Source organism: Hypanus sabinus, chromosome 24 (assembly GCF_030144855.1).
Source record: "Hypanus sabinus isolate sHypSab1 chromosome 24, sHypSab1.hap1, whole genome shotgun sequence".
Taxonomy (NCBI): Eukaryota; Metazoa; Chordata; class Chondrichthyes; order Myliobatiformes; family Dasyatidae; genus Hypanus; species Hypanus sabinus.
In genome coordinates, this window is record NC_082729.1 from 16,304,347 (window position 1) to 16,329,448 (window position 25,102).

Sequence of the window (25,102 nt, forward strand, 5' to 3'; positions counted from 1 at the left end):
TACTGTGTACTGTTCCAACTCATTTTATAATCCATTTGAATATTCTGCAATTTGATATAGCACACTGTTTTCTCATGAAGTCACACCCTCTCAAAGTAATTCTTAGCCGGATTCAGAGCTGGAATAGGCAAGGAAATTAGGACAAATTAAGTTTAAGTAAACCTTTCACTGCCAATAAAACACTCTGTTGAAGCAAAGCAAACTCCCAATTCAAACAATCATTTTGATTTAGAAATTTAAACCAACTTACTTGACTTCTCCCAGGAGAAAATACAACTTGTGTGATCATTTGCCACATAGGTTACTAATCTCACTTCTAAAATTTCCCTTATATTACCAGCTCCAAGTGAATTATTTGGCCGGCTGGTGGTGTAGTGGCATCTGCACCAGACTTTGGGGTGAACCGTCCCCAGTTGAAATCCGGCCGGCTCCTTGCACACTTCTCATCCGTGCGTGGTTGAGCATCAACTTGGCTAAAGAAACAGCAAGGTTGCCGCCAAATGCGCGAAAAGGCGTGGATGGGAACAACAATTGAATTATTGCATATTGATACGTAGCCAAAAGATAGTTCGAACTGTTGGTGAAGGAAAGTATAACTGTTTAAGAATATGATGTACTAACCAAGTGGCAGACAGTAGAGGGATGTGCTAAATACAGACAGTCTCAGGGTTATATGAGCATTTTGTTCTTGAGAACACGAGTCAGAACAGCCCTGCGTTCTCTATATGTCCATGTTGTATTGCTGTATACACAATTGCTGTAATACTCCAATTGTACTGAATAATCACTTCAATGTTACCCCTAATTAAATCAATGGAATATATACTGTATCCAGTTGTTAATGAACACCATGAAATATTTTATTATTACCTGTTTTAAAAATGCTCAGATTTTCATAAGTAAGATCATTTGTAACCTGGGAACACCCAGGTACACTGCAATATTTGGTTAACAAGCAAAAACACTTATGAAAGGATAAAATTAGACAGCGATTTTTCCCAATGAGTTATTATCTCTTTGAAACACCAGATAGAAGACATTCAGACAAATAACATTTTGCCCCAATGGTTACTTCAAAAAAAAAAGAACATTTCAAAATGTCTCAACTACCTCAAGTGCAGGCATACAAAATGGACTTCTTGATATGTCAGCTGAAATCTTTAAATCATTTTTTACACTCGGGGAGGGAGAAGGGTTGGGAATAGAAGTCCATAATGCGGTTTGAAGACTTTAAAACCAGGTTGTCATACATTTAGGAGTAGTTGTATACATCTAATTGCTGCTTTGACAGATATATCAGGATTTATACCGAGAAAAGGAAAACATCTGCTCTAGAACACAAAGAGACAGGTTGCAATTCAACTGAAACACGATATGCCATTGTTCTCCAAATCTTAATCCAAGTGATAGTTCATTAAAAGTTGAGCTTGAAGATTAAGTTCCTGACTCCATCTTCCTCCATGAACATCTTCCACGCTTCCTTTTCAAGATGTAACATTGAATTATTTATTTTTGTTCATTTCTATACATTATCACCACCCATCGTTGTGCTGTCCTCACAGGTAAACTTGGCATGTAGCTTCAAGGAATCCTGACAGTATTCAGATCACTTATTTAAAGCTTTATTAACACTTTTTTGTCTTTAGTGTAAGGGCTTCCTTTCAGCATGTTACGATGCATCTTTCAGCTCTGGACTCTCTGTTGATTCTGGTGGTACCTCTGTCGAAGGTGTCTGAGCGCCTTCTGCTCCTTCTTCATTCACAACAGAAAAACAACAAAGAAAATTAGATGTTTTGTTATAATATCTTCTAAACCGATTTTCAGAATGAGCTTGAGATAGACAAGGCAGCACAAAATTGTTAAAGACCTGTGGTTTCTCTAATTTCCAGTAATTTCTCCCCCTTCTCTCTCTTCTTTTTCCATTCCCCACTCTGGCTCTCTGCTTGCCCCTTCACTTCACTGAGGACTTGTACTCCTTCCCTTTTGCCCATAGTTCACTCTCCTCTCCTATCAGATTTCTTCTTCTTCAGCCATTTATCTCTTCCACCAATCACCTTTCAGCTTCTCACTTCATCCCTCCCTCCCCCACCCACCTATCCTCACCCTCACCTGCCTTCACCTATCACCTGACATCTTGTACACCTTCCCCTTCCACCACTCTCTTATTCTGGTGCCTTCCCCGCTTCCTTTCCAGCCCTCACCATGTTTTCATCTGGGCATTCAATCACTGGAAAGATACTAATTTTGGAAAATGTGCAACAGATTTACAAAAAAAAACGCCGTGCAAAATTCAATGATTAAATTACAAAGAAAGATTAAAGTTGTACGCCTTATAATTTGGAATGGTTCAAGGATGGTTTAATCAAAGTTTTCATAATATTTATGGATTCTTGTGGGAGCCAAACATAAAATACTTCTGCTGGCTAGGAGTCAGAAACCAAAATGTAGAACCAGAACTTTTCAGAGTAAAGTTAAATAACAATTCTATAGTGAATTTGGATACCCTTCTGCAAACTATAGTTGATACAAGATCAATTGTAGGCTTTAAAAAGCGACCCACTTTCAGGAGCAGGCAGCGGAGTGCGCAGGAGCAGAGTGCTGGGCTTTGGCTCAGCGGGCTTCGGCACAAGAGGACTTCGACAAGAAGCCTGTTTTTCATTTATTCGGACTAATCTAGGATCAGGTAATGGGGGACACAGTTAGAGCAGTGGTGTGCTCCGAATGCAGTATGTGGGAGGTCAGGGTCAACACAGTTGTTCCTGATGACCACACCTGCAATAGGTGCATCCTGCTGCAGCTCCTATCAGACCGAGTTAGGGAATTGGAGCAGAAGCTGGATGAACTACGGATCATTCAGGAGGCAGAGGCAGAGATAGATAAGGGAGGCAGTCACACCGAAAAGACAGGAGGTAGGCAAATGGGTGACAGTCAAGAGAGGCAGGGGGAGCAGACAGAGAGAGAAGAACACCCCTGTGGCCGTTCCCATCAAAAATAAGTATACCATTTTGGATACTGTTGGTGGGGATGACCCACCAGGAACAAGCTGCAGTGGTTCTGTCTCTGGCACTGAGGTTGGACCCTTGACTAGGAAGGGGAGGAGGGAAGAGAAGAGAGCGATATTGATAGGGGATTCTATAGTCAGGGGGGCGGATAGGAGATTTTGTGGGGAAGATCGGGAGTCTCAGATGGTATATTGCTTCCCTGGTGCTGGGGTCTGAGACATCTCAGATCGGGTGCAGGTTATTCTTGAGAGGGAGGGCAAGAATCCAGATGTTGTGGTCCATGTAGGGACCAATGACGTGGGTAGGATGAGTGAGGGTGTCCTGCGTAGGGAGTTCAGGGAGTTAGCTGCGAAGCTGAAGAGAAGGACCTCCAGGGTAACAATCTCAGGATTGCTCCCTGGGCCATGTACGAGTGAGGCAAGAAACAGAAAGATTATAAAGTTTAATACATGGCTGAGAGGATGGTGCAGGAGGGAGGGCTTCAGGTTTGTAGGTAATTGGGCTTTGTTCCAGGGAAGGTGGGATCTGTTCCGAAGGGATGGTTTACACCTGAACTGGAGCGGTACTAACATTCTTGCAGGGAAGTTAGCTAGTGCTTCTTGGAGGGGGGGTTTAAACTAAATTTGCAGGGGGCAGGGATCCAGAATGTGAGGGAGGATAGCGAGAGGAAGAATAAAGGACAGGTGGGGACTACACGATTCCGGAATATTAAGTATGTAGTAAAGGAAGGTGGGGCAGAACAAGTGATAAGGAGGACTCATGTACAGAGGGATGGTCTGACGGAACATGGAGCTAAATACGTTGAAAGAATAGGTAAATTTAGGAAGGACAACAAAATTCTAGGGGCGTATAGCCCGATGGGAGTTCGGGGAGCTGGGTTAAGCACAATAGGCAGCGATTCAAACAGAGAGAGGAGAAATGGGTTAAAAATTCTATATCTGAATGCACGAAGTGTCAGAAATAAGGCAGATGAGCTTGAAGCCCAGGTGCGAATGGGTAACTATGATGTTTTTGGGATAATGGAGACATGGCTGCAGGGAGATCAGACCTGGGAAATGAATGTACAAGGGTATACGTGCTATCGTAGGGACAAAAATGTGGGCAGAGGGGGGTGGGGTGGCCCTGTTGGTGAGGAATGAGATTCAGTCCTTTGCAAGGGGGGACATAGGGTCAGGAGAAGTAGAGTCTGTGTGGATAGAACTGAGGAACAGTTAGGGCAAAAGGACCCAAATGGGTGTTGTCTACAGGCCACCAAACAGTAGCATGGATATTGGGTGCAAGTTGAATAGGGAGTTAACATTGGCATGTGGCAAAGGTAATGTCGCAGTAGTTATGGGGGATTTCAACATGCAGGTGAACTGGGAGAATCAGGTTGGTGCTGGACCACAGGATAGGGAGTTTGTAGAGTGCCTACGGGATGCATTCTTGGATCAGCTTGTACAAGAGCTGACCAGGGACAAGACTATTCTGGATTTAGTGTTATGTAATGAACAGGATTTGATAAGCGATCTCGCAGTAAAGGAGCCATTAGGAGGTAGTGATCACAATATGATAAGCTTTTATCTGCAATTTGAGAAGGATAAGGGCAGCTCGGAGGTGTCAGTGTTGCAGATGAACAGGGGAAACTATGGAGCCATGAGGGAGGAGCTGGCCAAAGTTGACTGGATGGATAGCCTAGCAGAAAAGACAGTGGAACAGCAATGGCAGGTATTCTTGGGAATAATGCACAAGGTGCAAAATCAGTTCATCCCCCAGAGAAGGAAGGATTCAAAGGGGGGAAAGGGGCCACAGTGGTTGACAAAGGAAGTCAGAGATTGCATAGCATTAAAAAAAAGGAAGTATGATAGAGCTAAGGTGAGTGGGAGGACAGATGATTGGGAAGTTTTTAAGGATCAACAGAACTTAACTGAAAAGACAATACGGGGAGAAAAAATGAAGTATGAAAGCAAGCTAGCCAGGAATATAAAGGAAGATAGCAAAAGCTTTTTTAGGTATGTGAAGAGAAAGAAGATAGTTAAGAACAATGTTGGGCCCTTGAAGAATGAATTGGATGAAATTATTATGGGAAACAGAAATGGCAGAAGAATTTAGTGAGTACTTTAGATCTGTTTTCACTAAGGAAGACACAAGCAATCTCCCAGATGTTTGGATGGGCCAAGGACATAGGGTAACAGAGGAAATGAAACAGATTGACATTCGGAAGGAAACGGTGATGAGAAGACTGATGGGACTGAAGGCTGACAAATCCCCAGGTCCAGCTGGTCTAAGATACCCTAGGGTACCAAAGGAGGTGGCCCTGGAAATTGCGGATGCATTGGTAATCATTTTCTAATGTTCCTTAGATTCAGGATCAGTTCCTGAGGATTGGAGAATGGCTAATGTTATCCCACTTTTTAAAAAAGGAGGGAGGGAGAAAACAGAGAACTATCGACCTGTCAGCCTGACATCGGTGGTGGGAAAGATGCTAGAGTCCGTTATTAAGGATGAAATAGTGGCGTATTTAGATAGCATTGATAGGATTGGGCCGAGCCAGCATGGATTTACCAAGGGTAAATCATGCTTGACTAATCTGTTGGAGTTTTTCGAGGATGTAACCAGGAAGTTAGACGGGGGAGATCCAGTGGATGTAGTGTACCTCGATTTTCAGAAGGCATTTGATAAGGTCCCACATAGAAGATTGGTGGGTAAAATCAAAGCTCAGGGCATCAAGGGGAAGGCATTGACATGGATAGAAAACTGGTTGGCAGATAGAAAGCAAAGGGTAGCGGTGAATGGGTGTTTCTCGGAATGGCAGGTGGTGACTAGTGGGGTGCCACAGGGCTCGGTATTGGGACCACAGCTGTTTACCATTTACATTAACGATTTGGATGAAGGCATAAAAAATAACATTAGCAAATTTGCTGATGATACTAACCTGGGTGGTAGTGTGACATGTGATGAGGATGTTAGGAGAATTCAGGGTGACTTGGATAGGCTGGGTGAGTGGGCAGATACTTGGCAGATGGCTTTTAATGTGAATAAGTGTGAGGTTATCCACTTTGGGAGTAAGAACAGGAAGGCAGAGTTGTAGAGTACGGTGTAGAGTTGGGTCAGGGAGAAATACAAAGAGATCTCGGAGTCCTTGTTCATCAGTCACTGAAGGTGAATGAGCAAGTGCAGCAGGCTGTGAAGGAGGCTAATGGAATGTTGGCCTTTATTACAAAGGGAATTGAGTACAAGAGCAAGGAAATCCTCTTGCATTTGTACAGAGCCCTGGTGAGACCACACCTGGAGTATTGTGTACAGTTTTGGTCTCCAGGGTTAAGGAAGGACATCCTGGCTGTAGAGGAAGTGCAGCATAGATTCATGAGGTTAATTCCTGGGATGTCTGGACTGTCTTACGCAGAGAGGTTAGAGAGACTGGGCTTGGATACGCTGGAATAAAGGAGATTGAGAGAGGATCTGATTGAAGCATATAAGATTATTAAGGGATTGGACAAGATAGAGGCAGGAAATATGTTCCAGATGCTGGGAGAGTCCAGTACCAGAGGGCATGGTTTGAGAATAAGGGGTAGGTCATTTAGGACAGAGTTAAGGAAAAACTTCTTCTCCCAGAGAGTTGTGGGGGTCTGGAATGCACTGCCTCGGAAGGTAGTGGAGGCCAATTCTCTGGATGCTTTCAAGAAGGAGCTAGATAGGTATCTTATGGATAGGGGGATCAAGGGATATGGGGACAAGGCAGGAACTGGGTATTGATAGTAATTGATCAGCCATGATCTCAAAATGGCAGTGCAGGCTCGAAGGACCGAATGGTCTACTTCTGCACCTATTGTCTATTGTCTATCGAATTTGATTATTTTCAACACAGGAAATTGTGCAGATGTTGCAAATCCAGCATCCGAAATAGAATATACTTATGTCCTTCCCTACCACCCTATGAGCCTCCGCATCCGAAACCTCATTCTCCGTGACTTCTGCCATCTCCATAGGGATCCTACTGCCAAACACATCTTACCCCCGCACTCCCTGCTTTCCACAGGAATTGCTCCCCCCCATGATTCCCTTGTGCATTTGTCCATCCCCACTAATCTCCCTCTCGGTACTTATCCCTTGAAGTGGCCTGTGTTACACCTGCCCATTCAACTCCTTGCTCACCTCTATTCACATCCCCAGATTGCCTGCAAATCTGCTAGGGTATCTACTGTATCAGTTCTCTACATTGATGAGACCTGTCGTAAACTGGGGTGACCACTTCAAGCACCTCCACACCATCCACCAAAAGCAAAACTTCATGGTGGCCAAACATTTTAATTGCAATTCCCATACCCTTTCCAGCATGTCAGTCCATGGCCATCTCTTATACCAAGATGAGGCCATCCTCAGGGTGGAGAAGCAACACCTTGTATTCTGTCTGGGTAGCCTCAAATCTGATGGCATGAATATTGATTTCTCCTTCCAGTTTAAAAAAAATCCCTCCCCCTCCCCTCTTCTTCTATTCTTACTATTTCTCACCTGCCTATCCTGCCTATCCTGCCTGCCTGTCCCCCTTGTCTCCTCCTCTTTCCCTTTCTCCTATGGTCCACTCTCCTTTCTTATCAGATTCCTTCCTCTCCAGCCCTTTACTTTTCCCACCCATGTGGTTTCACCTATCACCTTCTAGCTACCCTCCTTCCTCTCCTCCACCCCACACCTTTTTAATCTGGTGTCTTCCCCCTTCCTTTGAAGAAGAGTCTCAGTCCAAAATGTTGACTATTTCTTTGTTTCCATAGATGCTGCTTGACTTGCTGAGTTTCAGTCTGATTATTTTCAATCTTTCCTCCCAGAACCTGTCTCATGTTATCCACAATCTTGGTGTCAAATTTGCTTCTTGGGCTACATTTGGATGTATCTATACTTGCTTGAGATTACAATCAGGTGTATCTACAATGGGCTCTTTCTACTTCTGCAAAAGTCACCCAGCTCTACAACAAAAATAGAAAATGCTGCAAATGGTCAGCCTGAAACATTCACTCCGTTCCTCCTTCACTGATGCTGCCTGACTGCTGAGTGTGTTCTGCATTTTTTGTTGTTCTTTTCCACTTAACCACATTCCTGCTTTAATTCACCTGCTGTAAAATTCCTTAATTATGCCTTTTTGGTGTTCTGTTTGAGTGTTTGATTGTTCGTGGGAATTTAGAAGAACAATGGGAAATTTCATTGAAACCAATTGGATGTTGAAAGGCATCAATAGAATGGATGTGGGTACAGAGAGGATGTTTTCTATAGTAGGGGAGTCTAGCCTCAAAATAGAAGGCTGTCCCTTTATGTAGTATATTTATTTCAGTAATATATGACTAATGTTGTAAATGTGTTGTTTGATTAAGGTTTCTTGGGTTGTTTACATAATTAATTATGGGCTATTGGTTAGATGTACGTGAATGGCATTTGTCATTATGCCAGCATGTCATATGTGAGCACATCATTAAAGATAGATGAAGCAGGCAAAACACGTCCGGGCTCCTACATTTTTCTTTCAATTAGTTTCTGGAGTTGGTTTTAAAATGAACCAGAGATGACTGCCCACCTGCTGAAGCACAGCACAGTTTTTCTTCGCAAGGGCAGAGAGATGCTCGAGTAAAAAAAAACAGGTAGAAAATAGCCACGGGTTCATAAACAATGAGTACTGGGTGATAATAAACAAACAAACAAATAAATAGATAGAGCAGAAATGGCTGGCTGTGTTGAAAAGGTAGATGTGTGCCACTGCACAACAGGTAACTGGATCACATGTACTGAACACGCTGAATCAGAATCAGGTTGATTATCACCAGCATGTGACATGAACTTTGTTAATTTAGCAGCAACAGTTCAATGCAATACATAATCTAGGAGAGATTAAAAAACAATAAAATAATAAACAAGTAAATCAACTACGTAGATTGAATAGAGTTTTAGAAGTGTGCAAAAACAGAAATACTATATTTTTTTAAAAAGTGAGGTAGTGTCCAATGATTCAATGTCCATTTAGGAATCGGTTGGCAGAGGGGAAGAAGCTGTTCCTGAATCGCTGAGTGTGTGCCTTCAGGCTTCTGTACCTCCTACCTGATGGTAACAGTGAGAAAAGGGCATGCCCTGGGTGCCGGAGGTCCTTAATAATGGATGCTGCCTTTCTGAGACACCGCTCCCTAAAGATGTCCTGGGTACTTTGTAGGCTAGTGCCCAAGGTGGAGCTGGCTAGATTTACAACCTTCTGCAGCTTCTTTCGGTCCCGTGCAGTAGCCCCTCCATACCAGACAGTGATGCAGCCTGTCAGAATGCTCTCCATGGTACAACTACAGAAGTTTTTTTTGAGTGTATTTGTTGACATGCGTAATCTCCCCAAACTCCCAATAAAACATAGCTGCTGTCCTGCCTTCTTTGTAACTACATCAATATGTTGGGACCAGGTTTGATCCTCAGAGATTCTAACCTAATGGTATTTTAAAGCAAATAGAATAGCCAGAGAGAAATGAGTGCTAGTTTTGCTGAGTGCAATAGGTAGAAAAGCATATAGTTTGCTTAGAAGATAAACTGCTCCAACCAAACCAGCTGAAATGAGCTGTACTGATATTGTGAATGTAATGCAGAAACATTTAGAACAGAAACCATTGTTGATTGCAGAATACTTTAGATTTCACGAACTGAATCAAAAGGGAGTAACGTTTCAGTTTATGTGGCTGAACTGAAGGAATTGTTTGAGCACTGGTAGTTCAGTAATGGGCTTAATGTTGCACTGAGGGATCATTTAGTTTGTGTTATCCGACAAGACAGCATTCAAAAGCAGGTCCTAACTGAAGCACAACTCACACTTAAAAGAGCAGTTCAAATCGCTGTATCGATTGAATCTGCAGCCACAGACCCAATTGAGTTGCAGTCAGGAATGAAAGTGAGTGTGAGCGGCCCGACTGAACAAGGCGTGTTACTGCTGTGGTAGGGGCTCACGCCTTTAAAGGTGAAACTCGTAGAAAATGCAACAAAGTAGAACACGTACTAAGAGCATGTCAAACAGACAAAAATAAATGAACTGCACAGGGAAGAGAAAAAGATTAAAAAAAAAAGTCAAATTGCAGTTTCAAAAAGAACACTAAACTGCCTACTGTTGATGAAAAATCTGGTAGTGATGACAGAGAGAGATACAGGACTGAGTGACCTTGAGATTTAAAACGTGAAAACTAAATAGGATACAAGCAAAATGGCTTTCACCAGAAGTAGATGGCAAGTTAATTAAAATGGAATGGAACACTGACTCGGCTGTTTCAATGATTCCACAAAATGAGTTTGAATGGCGTTTCAAAAATACTGAACTGAAGTCTGCTGATATCCAGCTAAGAACTTACACTGGAGAAAAGATAACTCCTGCGGGAATGAGATTTGTAACAGTGAAATACAACAACCAATATGGTAAAAACAGAAAGATCAACATTGTGGGGCCATGACTGGCTGTGACAACTACAACTTGATGCACTTGTTAGGAAAGACATTATCCCATCAGAGTAAGAAATCCGGGGGACGTCACGTGATGACGTCGGGTCGAGACATTGGGAATCCAGCTCCCTCGTAAAAAGTAATGAAATAGGGTTTAAATGAAGAAGAATTAATAAATACCTGCTAGAAACTGTTTATAAGTAACTCAGGATTATTTTTGGATATGGCTCCTAAACCGAAACAGAAGAAAGCTACTACTTTGAAGACTACGCAAATCGGCGGGGAAGAAGGCCTAACCGTATCGGTGAAGCCTCGGACTCAAGTTGGATCTCCTCCCGGCGAAGTGCATGGTACTTCTGATGATGTGGGACAGGAAGTTGCAGCAATGTCGGCGGTCTCCAAGAAGAAACGGCAAGAACAACGCATGCGCGAAGAAACAAGTATGCATGAACAGATATTAACAAAACTTCAAATCCCAACTGTGGCTGGAAGTGAATCGGAAGTGGAATCAGACTCTTTGGGAAATACAGAGGATGAAGAAGAGGAAAAGAAGAGATTAAAGGAGACATAAGAGATATCCTGATATATATGATGAATCAATTAAAAGCTATAAGAACAGATATAAGAAGGATGCAGAATACACTCGATAATGTGGTGGAAAAACAAAAGAAGATGGATAATAAAGTTAAAGAGATGGAAGTAAAAATGGAAGAAAACACTGAAAGAATAAATAAGATAGAAGACAATAATCTTGCCTGGACAATAGAAAGAAAATGGATCTTGGAAAAAATAGATGTGCTTGAAAACTCTAGTAGACGAAATAATATTAAAATTGTTGGTCTTATGAAAGGTACAGAGGGAGAAAATCCAATAAAATTCTTTCAAGAATGGATTCCGGAAATTTTGGAAATGAAAGAAGGAAGCCAATTAATTGAAATTGAAAGAGCACACAGAGCTTTAAGACCAAGACCTCAACAAGATCAAAATCCAAGATCAATTTTGATAAAATGCTCAAGGTATCAAGATAAAGAAATGATCTTGAAGGCAGCTACTCAAGGTGTTAAAAAGAGAAATGGGCCATTGACAATAGAAAAGAGTTTTTTTTAATCCAGACGTAAGATATGATTTTCTGAAGAGGCAGAAGGAATTTAATCCAGTGAAAAAATCTTTATGGGAAAAGGGCTTTAAATTTTTATTGAGCTACCCAGCAAAATTGATAATTTTCCTGGATAACGAAGAAAGAAGATCTTTCGTTGATTGCCAGAAAGCGGAGAAATTTGTACAAGAATTATTTGATGTCCACGAAGAGGACTAAAGAATTATAGAAACGAAGTGGACTGATGATGAAGAATGAAATAAGGTTGGACTTGATGGACATTTATAAGGAAAACAAAAATAGTTGAGGAGTATTAATTGGGAGTAAAGACATTAATTATTTTCTTTCTTTTTTTTTTGCAGGGGAGTTGGAGGAGCTCCTGATCGATGGCTGCGAGTTTCACGTGTACAATCATGGTGACTGCATTGACCCGTAAAATGCGGGGGGGGGGGGGGGGTAATGTTGTGTTCTTTTTATTTGCAACATTAGTGGGGGGGGTATTTTGTTTTTTTTTCTTATATATTAGTTACCTTTTTTCTATTTTTCTTCTTTTTTGCCTGGATGGTTGGGGAGAGACTCATAGCAACATGGAGAATTTCAGAGTTCCCAAGGTATTATGAATGATTAATTTACTTAATTTTTTAAGTTTTAATGTTAATGGAATTAATGGACCTGCGAAAAGAAAAAGAGTTTTAACATATATTAAGAAAATGAAAGAAGATATAGCTTTTTTACAAGAAACACATTTAACAGAAACAGAGCATAAGAAATTAAAGAGAGATTGGGTTGGAAATGTCATTGCAGCTTCATTTAATTCAAAATCGACAGGAGTTGCAATTTTGGTTAATAAAACTTTACCAATTAAAATACAAAATGTAGTAATTGATTCTGTGGGGAGATATGTGATTATACATTGTCAATTTTTTTCAGAATTATGGACTTTTATGAACATTTATGCACCAAATGAAAATGATGCAAAATTCATACAAGAAGTTTTTTTGAATTTGGCTGATGCACGATAAAATATTAATAGGTGGAGATTTTAATTTTTGTTTAGATCCAGTTTTGGATAGGTCAACTAAAGTTGCTACAAAATCAAAAGTAATAAAACTAACTTTATCATTAATGAATGATTTAAACCTGATTTATTTGGAGAAAAATTAATCCAAGAGAAAGAGATTATTCATTTTATTCAAATAGACATAAAACTTACTCAAGAATTGATTTTTTTTATTATCAAAAAATATTCAGGATAGAGTGAGAAGTGTGGAATATAAAGCAAGAATACTGTCAGATCATTCCCCCATGATAATGACAATGATAATGATGGATAAGGAGGAATCGATCTATAGATGGAGATTTAATTCAATTTTATTAAAACGTCAAGATTTTTGTGATTTTATGAAAAAACAGATTCAATTTTTTTTGGATACAAATTTACATTCAGTTGAAGATAAAATTGTATTATGGGAAGCAATGAAAGCATATTTAAGGGATCAGATTATAAGTTATACATCTAAAATTAAGAAGGAATACATGGCAGAAATAGATCAATTGGAAAAAGATATAAAATTAGAAAAAGAATCTCAAAGATATATGACAGAAGAAAAACGAAGACAACTTGTTAATAAAAATTAGAATATAATACACTCCAGACATATCATACAGAAAAAGTAATTATGAGAACTAAACAGAAATATTATGAATTAGGTGAAAGATCACATAGGATTCTTGCTTGGCAGTTGAAAACAGAACAGGCTTCTAAAACAATAAATGCAATTAGAACAAGTGTAAATAAGGTTACTTATAAACCTTTAGAAATTAATGAAACTTTAAAAAAAATTTATACTGAGCTATATCAATCAGAATCACAAAATAAGATTGCTGAGATAGATAAATTTTTATCACAAATAACCCTTCCAAAATTAAATTTGGAAGAACAGAAAGGATTAGATATGCCCTTTACATTAAAAGAGGTTGAAGAAGCTTCAGAATCACTTCAGAGTAATAAATCCCCAGGAGAAGATGGTTTTCCTCCTGAATTTTATAAAAAATTTAAAGATTTATTAATTCCTCCTTTTATGGAATTAATATATCAAGTGGAAAGAATGCATTAACTCCCACAATCTTTTTTAACAGCGATCATAACTGTATTGCCAAAAAAAGATAGAGATCCTTTAAAACCAACATCATACAGACCTATTTCTTTGTTGAATACAGATTATAAAATAATAGCAAAAATTTAATCTAATAGAATATCTAAATATTTACCAAAATTAATACATGTGGATCAAACCGGTTTTATTAAAAACAGACAATCAATGGATAATATAACCCAGTTACTTAGTATAATTCATTTGGCACAAAAAAGAGAGGAAATGAGTGTGGCAGTTGCTTTGGATGCAGAAAAAGCATTTGATAGATTGGAATGGGATTTTTTATTTAAGGTATTGGAAAAATATGAGTTAGGAAAATCTTTTATACAATGGATTAAAACTTTAAATACTAATCCTCAAGCTAAAGTAGTTACAAATGGTCAGATTTCAACACCATTTTGCTTAACGAGGTCAACTAGACAAGGCTGCCCATTATCACCTGCTTTATTTGTGTTGGCAATAGAACCATTAGCTGAATTAATTAGAACAGATTCAGACATTGGGGGCTTTAGAGTTAATCCAGAAGAATATAAGATTAATTTATTTACTGATGATGTTTTGATTTATTTAACAAACCCATTGCAATCTTTGCAAAGATTATCTTTTAGATTGGAAGAATATGGGAAAGTATCAGGGTATAAAGTAAATTGGGATAAAAGTGACATTTTACCCCTTACCAAAGGAAATTATAATCAATGTCGATTAGTAACTCAATTTCGATGGTCAATAAATGGGATAAAATATTTAGGTATTAGAGTTGATAAAAATTTATATAAACAAAATTATTTGCCATTATTAAAAAAAATAAAAGAGGATCTTGATAAATGGATGATGTTACCAATAACACTAATAGGTAGAGTTAATGCTGTAAAAATGAATATATTTCCTAGATTGCAATATTTATTCCAAACTTTACCTATACAATTACCTCAGAAGTTTTTTCAAGAACTGAATAAATATGTAAGGAAATTTCTTTGGAAAGGAAAGATGTCAAGAATATCATTGGAAAAATTGACGTGTAAATTTGAGTTAGGAGGGTTACAACTTCCAAATTTTAAGAATTATTATAAAGCAAATCAACTTAGATTTATTGCTGAAAAAAACCCGGCATGGATTAGAATAGAATTAGATAAGATAGGAGAAAACATACCAGAAGATTTTATATATAAATGGGAATCCAAATGGATACTGGAAAAAAAAGAATCCCCTATATTAAGACACTTGATTGATTTATGGAATAAGGTAAATATGGATGATGAGATAAAGAAATCTTTATTAGCAAAAAGAACTTTAATTCAAAATAGGCTTATTCCTTTCACAATGGATAATAAACTTTTACATAATTGGTTCCAAAAGGAGATTAAATAAATAGGTGATTGTTTTGAAGGGGGTATATTGATGTTGTTTGGGTCAATTAAAAAATAAATATAAAATATCAAACAACACTCTTTTCTGTTATTTTCAATTAAAGGCTGATTTACGAGAAAAGCTGGGCCAAATAATGTTGATGCCGAAACCTAGTGAAATAGAAATATTAATTCAAAAAGGAAAAATTAAAAAATTTACATCTTGTATGTACAATTTGTTTCAAAAACAGACAATTGAATCAGGAATTCATAAATCAAGACAAAAATGGTAATCTGATTTGAATGTTAAAATTGATGGAAAAAGTTGTTCTGATAGTATGATAAATGTTTGACTTAGATTAATACAATATAATTTTTTACATCAATTATATATAACACCACAGAAAATAAATAGATTAAGTTCAAATATGTCTGACCAATGTTTTCGATGTAATCAAGAAATTGGTACTTTTTTACATTCTACTTGGTCTTGTTTTAAAATTCAACCATTATGGATAAATCTAAGACTTTTATTGGAACAAATTACTGGAGTACAACTCCCACATAGTCCAATGTTATTTTTATTAGGAGATATTGAAGGGATAATACCGAAACCTAAAATGAATAAGTATCAGAAAAAATTTATAAAAATTGCATTGGCAGTAGCTAAAAAAGTTATCACAGTTACTTGGAAATCTGATTTATATTTAACTATGGATCATTGGAATAATGAAATATATAGTTGTATTCCACTTGAAAAAATTACGTAGAATCTAAGAAATGAATATGATATATTTTTGAAAATTTCGCTCCCATACCTACAAAAGATGGGATTAAATATATAGGTCCTTTGAAGATAAAATTATAAAGTAATTGGGGAAAGTAAAAATAAATATTAAAATTATTTTGAACTCCTTGGAGCATGTGGGGATCCTCCGATATCCAGGCAATCTTTTTTTTCTTCTTTCTTTTTTTTTCTTTCTTTAGATAAGGGTTAAGGGGAGGGGGGAGGATCAATATCATTTTTCATTTTTTTAATTACATTTATTCTTTGTAATCTTATAAAATTTAATAAATAAATAAATAGATAAAAGTAAGAAATCTTCCACAGCAACTAAATCTTTAGGCCTCAATGAGACAATTTAGTTTACTATGCTGATGATATCAATATAGTAGTTGTATTGTATGTATATTTTATATTATATAATGTCTAGAGAGCAATATGTTACATATGTGAGTTGAGATGTATTCTATATGTATTCGGTATTCACTAAGGAGAAGGATATTGAATTGTGTAAGGCGTGGGAAACAAGTAAGGAAGTTATGGAACCTATGATAATTAAAGAGGTGGAAGTACTGGCACTTTTAAGAATTTTAAAAGTGGATAAATCTCCAGGTCCTGACAGGATATTCCCCAGGACCTTGAGGGAAGTTTGTGTAGAGATAGCAGGAGCTCTGACGGAGATCTTTCAGATGTCATTAGAAACGGGGATTGTGCCGGAGGATTGGCGTATTGCTCATGTGATTCCATTGTTTAAAAAGGGTTCTAGAAGTAAGCCTAGCAATTATAGACCAGTCAGTTTGACATCAGTGGTGGGTAAATTAATGGAAAGTATTCTTAGAGATAGTATTTATAATTATCTGGATAGACAGGATCTGATTAGGAGTAGCCAGCATGGATTTGTGCGTGGAAGGTCATGTTTGACAAACCTTATTGAATTTTTTGAAGAAGTTACGAGGAATGTTGACGAGGGTAAGGCAGTGGATATAGTCTATATGGACTTCAGCAAGGTCTTTGACAAAGTTCCACATGGAAGGTTAGTTAAGAAGGTTCAGTCGTTAGGTATTAATGCTGGAATAATAAAATGGATTCAACAGTAGCTAGATGGGAGATGCCAGAGAGTAGTGGTGGATAATTGTTTATCGGGATGGAGGCCAGTGACTAGCGGGGTGCCTCAGGGATCTGTTTTGGGCCCAATGTTGTTTGTAATATACATAAATGATCTGGATGATGGGGTGGTAAATTGGATTAGTAAGTATGCCGATGATACTAAGGTAGGAGGTGTTGTGGATAATGAGGTGGGTTTTCAAAGCTTGCAGGGAGATTTATGCTGGTTAGAAGAATGGGCTGAACGTTGGCAGATGGAGTTTAATGCTGAGAAGTGTGAGGTTCTACATTTTGGCAGGAATAATCCAAATAGAACATACAAGGTAAATGGTAGGGCATTGAGGAATGCAGTGGAACAGAGAGATCTAGGAATAACTGTGCATAGTTCCCTGAAGGTGGAGTCTCACGTAGATAGGGTGGTGAAGAAGGCTTTTGGAACGCTGGCCTTTATAAATCAGAGCATTGAGTACAGAAGTTGGGATGTAATGTTAAAATTGTACAAGGCATTGGTAAGGCCAAATTTAGAATATTGTGTACAGTTCTGGTCACCGAATTATAGGAAAGATATCAATAAATTAGAGAGAGTGCAGAGACGATTTACTAGGATGTTACCTGGGTTTCAGCACTTAAGTTACAGAGAAAGGTTGAACAAGTTAGGTCTCTATTCATTGGAGCGTAGAAGGTTGAGGGGGGATTTGATCGAGGTATTTACAATTTTGAGAGGTATAGATAGAGTTGACGTGAATAGGCTGTTTCCATTGAGAGTAGGGGAGATTCAAACGAGAGGACATGATTTGAGAGTTAGGGGGCAAAAGTTTAAGGGAAACACGAGGGGGAATTTCTTTACTCAGAGAGTGATAGCTGTGTGGAATGAGCTTCCTGTAGAAGTTGTAGAGGCCAGTTCAGTTGTGTCATTTAAGGTAAAATTGGATAGGTATATGGACAGGAAAGGAGTGGAGGGTTATGGGCTGAGTGCGGGTTGGTGGGACTAGGTGAGATTAAGAGTTTGGCACGGACTAGGAAGGCCGAGATGGCCTGTTTCCGTGCTGTGATTGTTATATGGTTATATAGAGTTGGAGTTTATTGCTAAGCCAGGAGGAGTATAGTGTATTTGCTATTTCAGTAATATTTGAACAATATTGTAAATGAACTGTTTGATTAAGCATTCTTTATTTTTTTACATAATTCATTATGGGTTGTACAGAGTACGTGAATGGCATATGTTATTATGCCACTACGTCATATGTGAGGGCATATGAAGCAGACATATCACATTCCAGCTCCAGCGTTTTTATTTCGGTTAGTTTCTGGAGTTACCAAACATCACACTATAGAACAGAGATGAGAAGGAATTTCTTTAGCCAGAGGGTGGTGAAGCTGTGGAATTCATTGCCAAAGGTGGCAATGGGGTTGAGAGGTTTAATAAATCAGTCCTGATGGAATGGTAGAGCAGATTCAATGGGCTGAGTGGCTGAATTCTGATCTTATGTCTCATGGCCTTATCTATTAAGCATTACTTTTCCAAAGCACTCTTGGCCAGCCTTCTTTCCTTCCTCAGATTAAAATGCCTGCTCTTTTCAAAACTCTTAAGATTGTGTCTTCCTGTAAGCAAATTTCAAGGTGTATGATACACATAGTTTGATTATAGGAGTTGGAATGTTGTGGTGAGGTTGTGTAAGGCATGGGTGAGGCCAAATTTGGAGTATTGTGTGCAGTTTTGGTCACCAAATTACAGGAAGGATATTAATAAGGTTGAAAGAGTGCAGAAAAGGTTTACATGCTGCCGGGACTTCAGAAATTGAGTTACAGAGGAAGGTTGAATAGGTTAGGACTTTATTCCCTGGAGCATAGAAGAATGAGAGGAGATTTGATAGAGGTATATAAAATGATGATGGGTATAGTTAGAGTGAATGCAAGACTTTTTCCACTGAGTGAAAAAAACCCAGAGGGCATGGGTTAAGGGTGAAGGGGGAAAAGTTTAAAGGGAACATTAGGGGGGGCGGTTTCTTCACGCAGAGAGTGGTGGGAGTATGGAATGAGCTGCCAGATGAAGTGGTAAATGTGGGCTCACTTTTAACATTTAAGAAAAACTTGGACAGGTACATGGATGAGAGGTGTATGGAGGGATATGGGCCAGGTGCAGGTCAGTGGGACTAGGCAGAAAAATGGTTCGGCACAGCCAAGAAGGGCCAAAAGGCTGGTTTCTGTGCTGTAATGTTCTATGGTTCTATGGTTTTATGATACTAAGTGTGCTTTGAATCTTTGATTCCTTTGTCTAACATCTGTGGATCTATTAGTATTTTTAATAACCCAACTAAACAATGTTTGATGTTCCAGTGAACCATCTGAAGATCTATTACTATTAACTGCCACAGTATAAATACATAAGTTTTTCATAAACACGAGAAAGGAACACATAAAATGCAGGAGGAACTCAGCAAACAGTTGATGTTTCGGGCTGAGACCCTTCCTCAGAACAGCAAAGGCAAGTTTTGCCTCATGTCCTTTTATGTTTGGCTCAGGCAGTTCAATTAATCATAAGGATAGGAAAACATTCGAACAGGGGTTCCCAGTCTGGGGTCCACAGACCGTTGGTTAATGGTAGACGCCCGTGGCATAAAAGAGGTTGGGAATCCCTGGTTTAGAGGGGTATGGGGCAAATCAGATTAGTTCAGGATAGCACTTTGGTCGGTATGGGCCTATTTCAGATCATTGTGATCCTGATTCTGGTCTCACTGCATGTGAAAGCAGATTTGAGGGATTAAATAGTTTATTCTTGAAACATATTACAGAAGAGAATTTAGCAAGTCCAGAAACTGTCCTGGTATGATCCCTCTCTTAGCTCGTCTCTCGAGGATGGACCAAGGAGCAGTGGGCGCTTAATATCCATTAAACAGCACACTGCAAAAGTCAGTGTTAGAAAAAAAACGGAGGGAAAAAGAAAAAGCGGTGATAACTGTAATACCATCCCTGAACACTTGAGTACGCTGCAGCTCAATGAAATGTCAACATGTAGCACGTCCAGACATACATTTGCTATTTTCTGACATGAGCAATGATCAAAGTACAAACATCTCTCAAGGTGAGTCATTGCACAGGAACAGTCCAGCCTCTCTATGTGGGCACACAATATCTAAATCTATTACTGAACAGCCCAGCCAATATTATCTGCCTGTGTGAACTAATTAGGTGCCGCCTTTCCAAAGAACTCTTGGCCCCCCTTCTTCACTCCCTCAATTTAAAAAGTCATCCCAGCTACAATTTGATAGTACTAAACCACAAGCTTCAAAACCTGGACCTTTGTACCTGAGGGCATCCTCAAAAAGGAAGAATCAGATTTAATATCACTAGCATATGTGCCGAAACTTGTTCTGCAGCAGCAGTACATAACAGAAGAAAAACGGAATTATAGTAAATTACAGTAAATATATATATATATAATAGAGAATCTACATAAGTAGTGATAAAATAGGAACTAAAAATGTATTGAGGTAGCATCATTGAGTTCAATATCCATTTCAAAATCGGATGGCAGAGCGGAAGAAGCTGTTCCGCAATGTGCCTTCAGACTCCTGTATCTCCTTACTGACGGTCCACAAAGAAAACAAGGCCATGACCTAGGTAATGGGGGTTCCTAATGATGAATCCTCTCCATTTGGGACACACCCTCTTCTGATGAAACGTCTGGACCAAAAAAGTCCACTCTTTATTCCTCTCCGTTGGTGCTGCCTGACCTACTGAGTTCCTCTAGCATTCTGTGTGTGTCTGTGTTGCTTTGGATTTTCAGAGTCTGTTGTGTTTATTCCTTCAATGCTATATATATATTTTGACAGATTCAGATTAATTTATTTCCTGCACGTACAACATACGGTGAAATGCGTTGTTTGCATTGACAACCAACACACCTGAGGAGCTGCCGACTCAATCTAAGAATGGCCCAGGAGCTCATGAACATTACCTCGCTAATCCCGTGCGTTTATGTTTATTGTAGTAATTTGTTCTGTCCTCACTGTACTGCTGCCACAAAACAACAAATTTCACAACTGAAATCAGCAGCAATAAACCTGACTCTCGATTACATGCTTCACGATTTACACTGGCTCTGACAGAGCAACAATTTGGTTTACAATTATTCCCCTTCTCATAAATCGAACATTCAACGTTCTTACAAAGTACTGTGAGACATTTTAGTATGTAATTGGCACAATAAAAATATACAATTTCCTGCTGTTGACATTAGCCAAACGTAGAGAAGGATATGAGGCAAAGGCAGTTGTCTGAAATTATATCACCATGGTCTAATCAGCAGAATCAAGGCCAATTCTTCTAATATGTGATAGGTGAGAATGCGCTAAGTATAGAAACTATACCTCTTGTAGCTCATCTAACAAGAATAGACTATCAGCGGACACCTATTGTCTATTAAACTACACCCTGCAACAGTGCCTGGAGAAATGTTGAGAAAAAGAAGTTTTAGCAGTAATACCATCATTAAACCACTTGAGTGTACTGCAACTCAAGAATATGAATAACTTTATGCCTCTAATTCATACAGATCATCCCAATTTGTGGATTCTCCCTATTTGCCAATGAGTTCCCAAATTATTATTGAGGTTAAAAGTCAGACAAACGTGCCAAAATTTCTTCAATGAAGAATGAATTCTCTCATTCTCTCCGTATATTTCTCCCTTTATGATCTCTCTCTCTCTCTCTCTCTCTCTCTCTCTCTCTCTCTGTCCCTCTATCCCTCTCTCCCCCTCCTACCCTGTATATCCATATAACCATATAACAATTACAGCACGGTGTTACGAATGTGACGCAACTCTGAGGGGCCGAAGGGTACAAAGTCCTTTCTCCTTTGTGAGAATCGCAAGATCGCTATTAATTCGGGTCTGGGACCCAGGAAATGAGAGAGAGAGGCGTCCAGAATACACAAGGTTTGGAATGTGTCCTGACCTCAGTGACACTGATAACGGCCATTGTCTCTTGGAGACGGAATTGTGTATTGAGTACTGTACTATTCATTGAAACCCCTCAGGGGACAACCAGAGTGGTCTGGTTGAGGGATTGCATCATCCCAACCTGATTGACATCTGAGACCCCATGAGTAAGGATAAAAGAGGGTCTGGAGAACAACCCCTTTAGACGCACCAGGAGAAACGCTAGAAATCCCGTGACAGCGTTTGATAGCGAAAGCCGGTGGGGGCTCGTGTGCGTCCTCCCTTGCCAGGGTGGCGGGCTTATCACAGAAGAACGGTTTAGCTAAAGGAGAGGTCACAATTGAACCGCCATGACAACGAGACTCCTGACGGATCGAAATCATAAAGGAAAGCCGGCAAGTTATTTTCCTAATCTCTCTCTCTTTCCAACAATTGCAACACAGTGGCCCCCAACGGCTGCAGCCTGTATGAACTGAACGAACTATATATTTCCATCGGACAATTCATTATTCCCTAGACAACGATAGAGCTTATTTCTTATTGATTATTATTATACCCGCACTTTTAGATTTAGTATTGTCGACGTATATTATCTGTATATTTGCATTGATATTATTTTTGTGTATTTTTACTAATTAATACAGTTAAAAATAGTATCATCAGACTTCAACGGACGTCTCTATCTTTGCTGGTAAGTAACCCAGTTACGGGGTTCGTAACACCGGAAACAGGCCATCTCGGTCCTTCTAGTCCGTGCCGAACGCTTACTCTCACCTAGTCCCATGTACCTGCACTCAGCCCATAACCCTCCATTCCTTTCCTGTCCATATATCTATCCAACTTTTTTTTAAATGACAAAATCGAACCTGCCTCTACCACTTCTACTGGAAGCTTGTTCCACATAGCTACCACTCTCTGAGTAAAGAAGCTCCCCCTCGTGTTACCCCTCCCTTCCTTCTCCCTATATCCTTTCCTTTCTCTATATTGCTTCCTCCTTCCAGTTTTTTTTAGTAATTTAATTCTTTCTTATCAATCTTGTGTGCTTTTGAAGCCAGTCATTAGAATATTCACTGACTTTTGCGCACTTTCTGACTTACAGTAAAAAAAAATCAACTTCTAGACATCTATAAATATGCAGCCTGTTTAGAAACATAGAAAACCTACAGCACAATATAGGCCCTTTGGCCCACAAAGCTGTGCATGTCCTTACCTTTGAACTACCTAGGCTTACCTATAGCCCTCTATTTTTCTTACCTCGGGATGGTCTGTGATATAAGCTTAATGGTACAGAAGTAAATGGAGAGATAATTCAAGAAACCTATCGTGAACAAGATTTATTCTGCTCCTCTGTGTTCACCCTGTTTTGATGAGGTATCTGTTCTGCTTGAACAATTGAGCTTTCATTTAAAATAGTTATCTGTTGGTGCTCATGGCGACTTAAAATTCCCGTGCTCCGAAAACAGCACGGGATTATCGGCATACCTGCATTTATGGATAACTCTGCCAGTTTCATGGGGAGTTCTGACGGACTGACCCCCGCAGGTGAGCCGAGGATGTCAGGCAAAGCGTTTCTTCGGCCTGTCCGCCCCGACGTAGCAAAATCCAGTACGGGCTCCACCTCCGTCATTGTAGTGTGGTTCTGTAGCACCAGCTGGAAAAGGATAACAAAGCGATGTTAGTATTTAAACAACCATCACTTTTGGTGTCTTTAACAGAACAAAGTACCTTGGAGGCAAAAGTAGGAAGGTTAATTGCAGAGAAAATAGAGCAGCTCTGGGTCTGTACTCATTTGGAGTTTAGAAGATTGAGGGGGCATCTTATTGAATCTTATCGAATATTGAAAGGCTTAGATAGAGTGGGCATAAAGAGGATGTTTCCTGTAGTGAGGAAGTCCAGAGATGAGGACCAATTATTTTAGCCAGAGCGGGGTGAATCTGTGGAATTCATTGCCACAGATGGCTGTGATGGCTAAGTCATTGGGTATATTTAAAACAGAGGTTGATAGGTTCTTGATTGGTCAGAGTGTCAAAGGTTACATGAAGAAGGCAGGAGAATAGGGTTTAAAGGGATAGTAAATTAGCCATGATGGAATGACAGAGTAAACACAATGGGCTGAATGGCCCAGTTCTTCTCCTACGTCTTATGGTCTTAAAATAGTCACAAAGTAAAAGGCAGACATGAAACTGCAGGTGCTGGATCTGTGGCAAAATAATGTGTTACTGGGGGTGTTATGATCCAGCAACAATGAATATATAATTGAGACAGGGTTTTTATAACAAATAAAACATTTATTAAACACTGCTATAAAAAACCCAAAAGTAAACAAACGACTAACTTAACCGGAAGTCAGCTGCTATACGGCAGCTCGAACAGTTCTTAAACAAGAAATGCGAACACAGTTCTTTAAAGTAGTATTGCAAAAGTCCAAATGATTTACACAGTCAGTTAGGAGAGACTTTCCTTGAAGTAATAAATTCTCTTATGTGACATTACTGCTGATCCCAGCCGAAGTATGCCTTGCCCGAAGGATTTACGATGAAGGAAATAAAACGGCTTAAAGGCGCTGACCTTTCCTTGGCAAAACGCTGCATCTTGCTCTTTCTGCTTTCAAAATGCAGGAGCTATTTTGGACACAGGTTACTAACTAAGAGTAGATGAGTGTAGGCTCTTTCCACTTAGATTAGGAAAGATAAAAACGAGAGGACATGGCTTTAGGGTGAAAGGGGAAAGGTTTAGGGGGAACTTCTTCACTCAAGAGTGGTGGGAGTGTGGAACGAGCTGCCATCTGACGTTGTAAATGTGGGCTCACTCTTTTTCTTACATTCCACAGTTACTTTACCTACACGACTTGGCCAGTGACAGTTTAAGGAAGAGCGGATCACTAACTAGGGTTAAAAAAGTATTTTATTAGCATCCGTGGGCGTCACACTGCAAATCACTTGTGTTTGCTGGTACAATCATTCCAGACCGTAACAGCAAAGATAAGAGGGGAAAAAATCTGAAGGGAATTCTCTAAATGGGGAGAAAATCCAGGAATCTGAGATGCAGAGGGACCCAAGTCCTTGTGAAGAACACCCTGAAGGTTAACTTGCAGGTTGAGTCGGTGGTGAGGAAGGCAAATGCCATGTTAGCATTCATTTCAAGACGTCTAGATTACAAGAGCAAGGATGTGATGCTGAGGCTTTATAAGGCACTGGTGAGGCCTCACCTTGAGTATTGTGAACAGTTTAGGGGCCCTTGTCTTATAAAATA

The 25,102-nt window shown here is 39.3% G+C and overlaps 1 protein-coding gene across 1 annotated transcript in view; it reads right to left on the reverse strand.

Moving 5' to 3' along the window:
• Nucleotides 1-861: 861 nt before the first annotated feature.
• LOC132380499 (cAMP-dependent protein kinase inhibitor alpha-like) overlaps nt 862-25,102 on the reverse strand; it is a 51,120-nt gene continuing 26,879 nt past the window's right edge. The window contains exons 2-3 of the mRNA XM_059949355.1: nt 23,333-23,501; nt 862-1,752 (exon numbers count right to left, since the gene is read on the reverse strand). Of these exons, the coding sequence (XP_059805338.1) occupies nt 1,670-1,752; nt 23,333-23,501 (252 nt within the window). The 3' untranslated portion in view covers nt 862-1,669. The remainder of the gene's footprint in view (nt 1,753-23,332; nt 23,502-25,102) is intronic.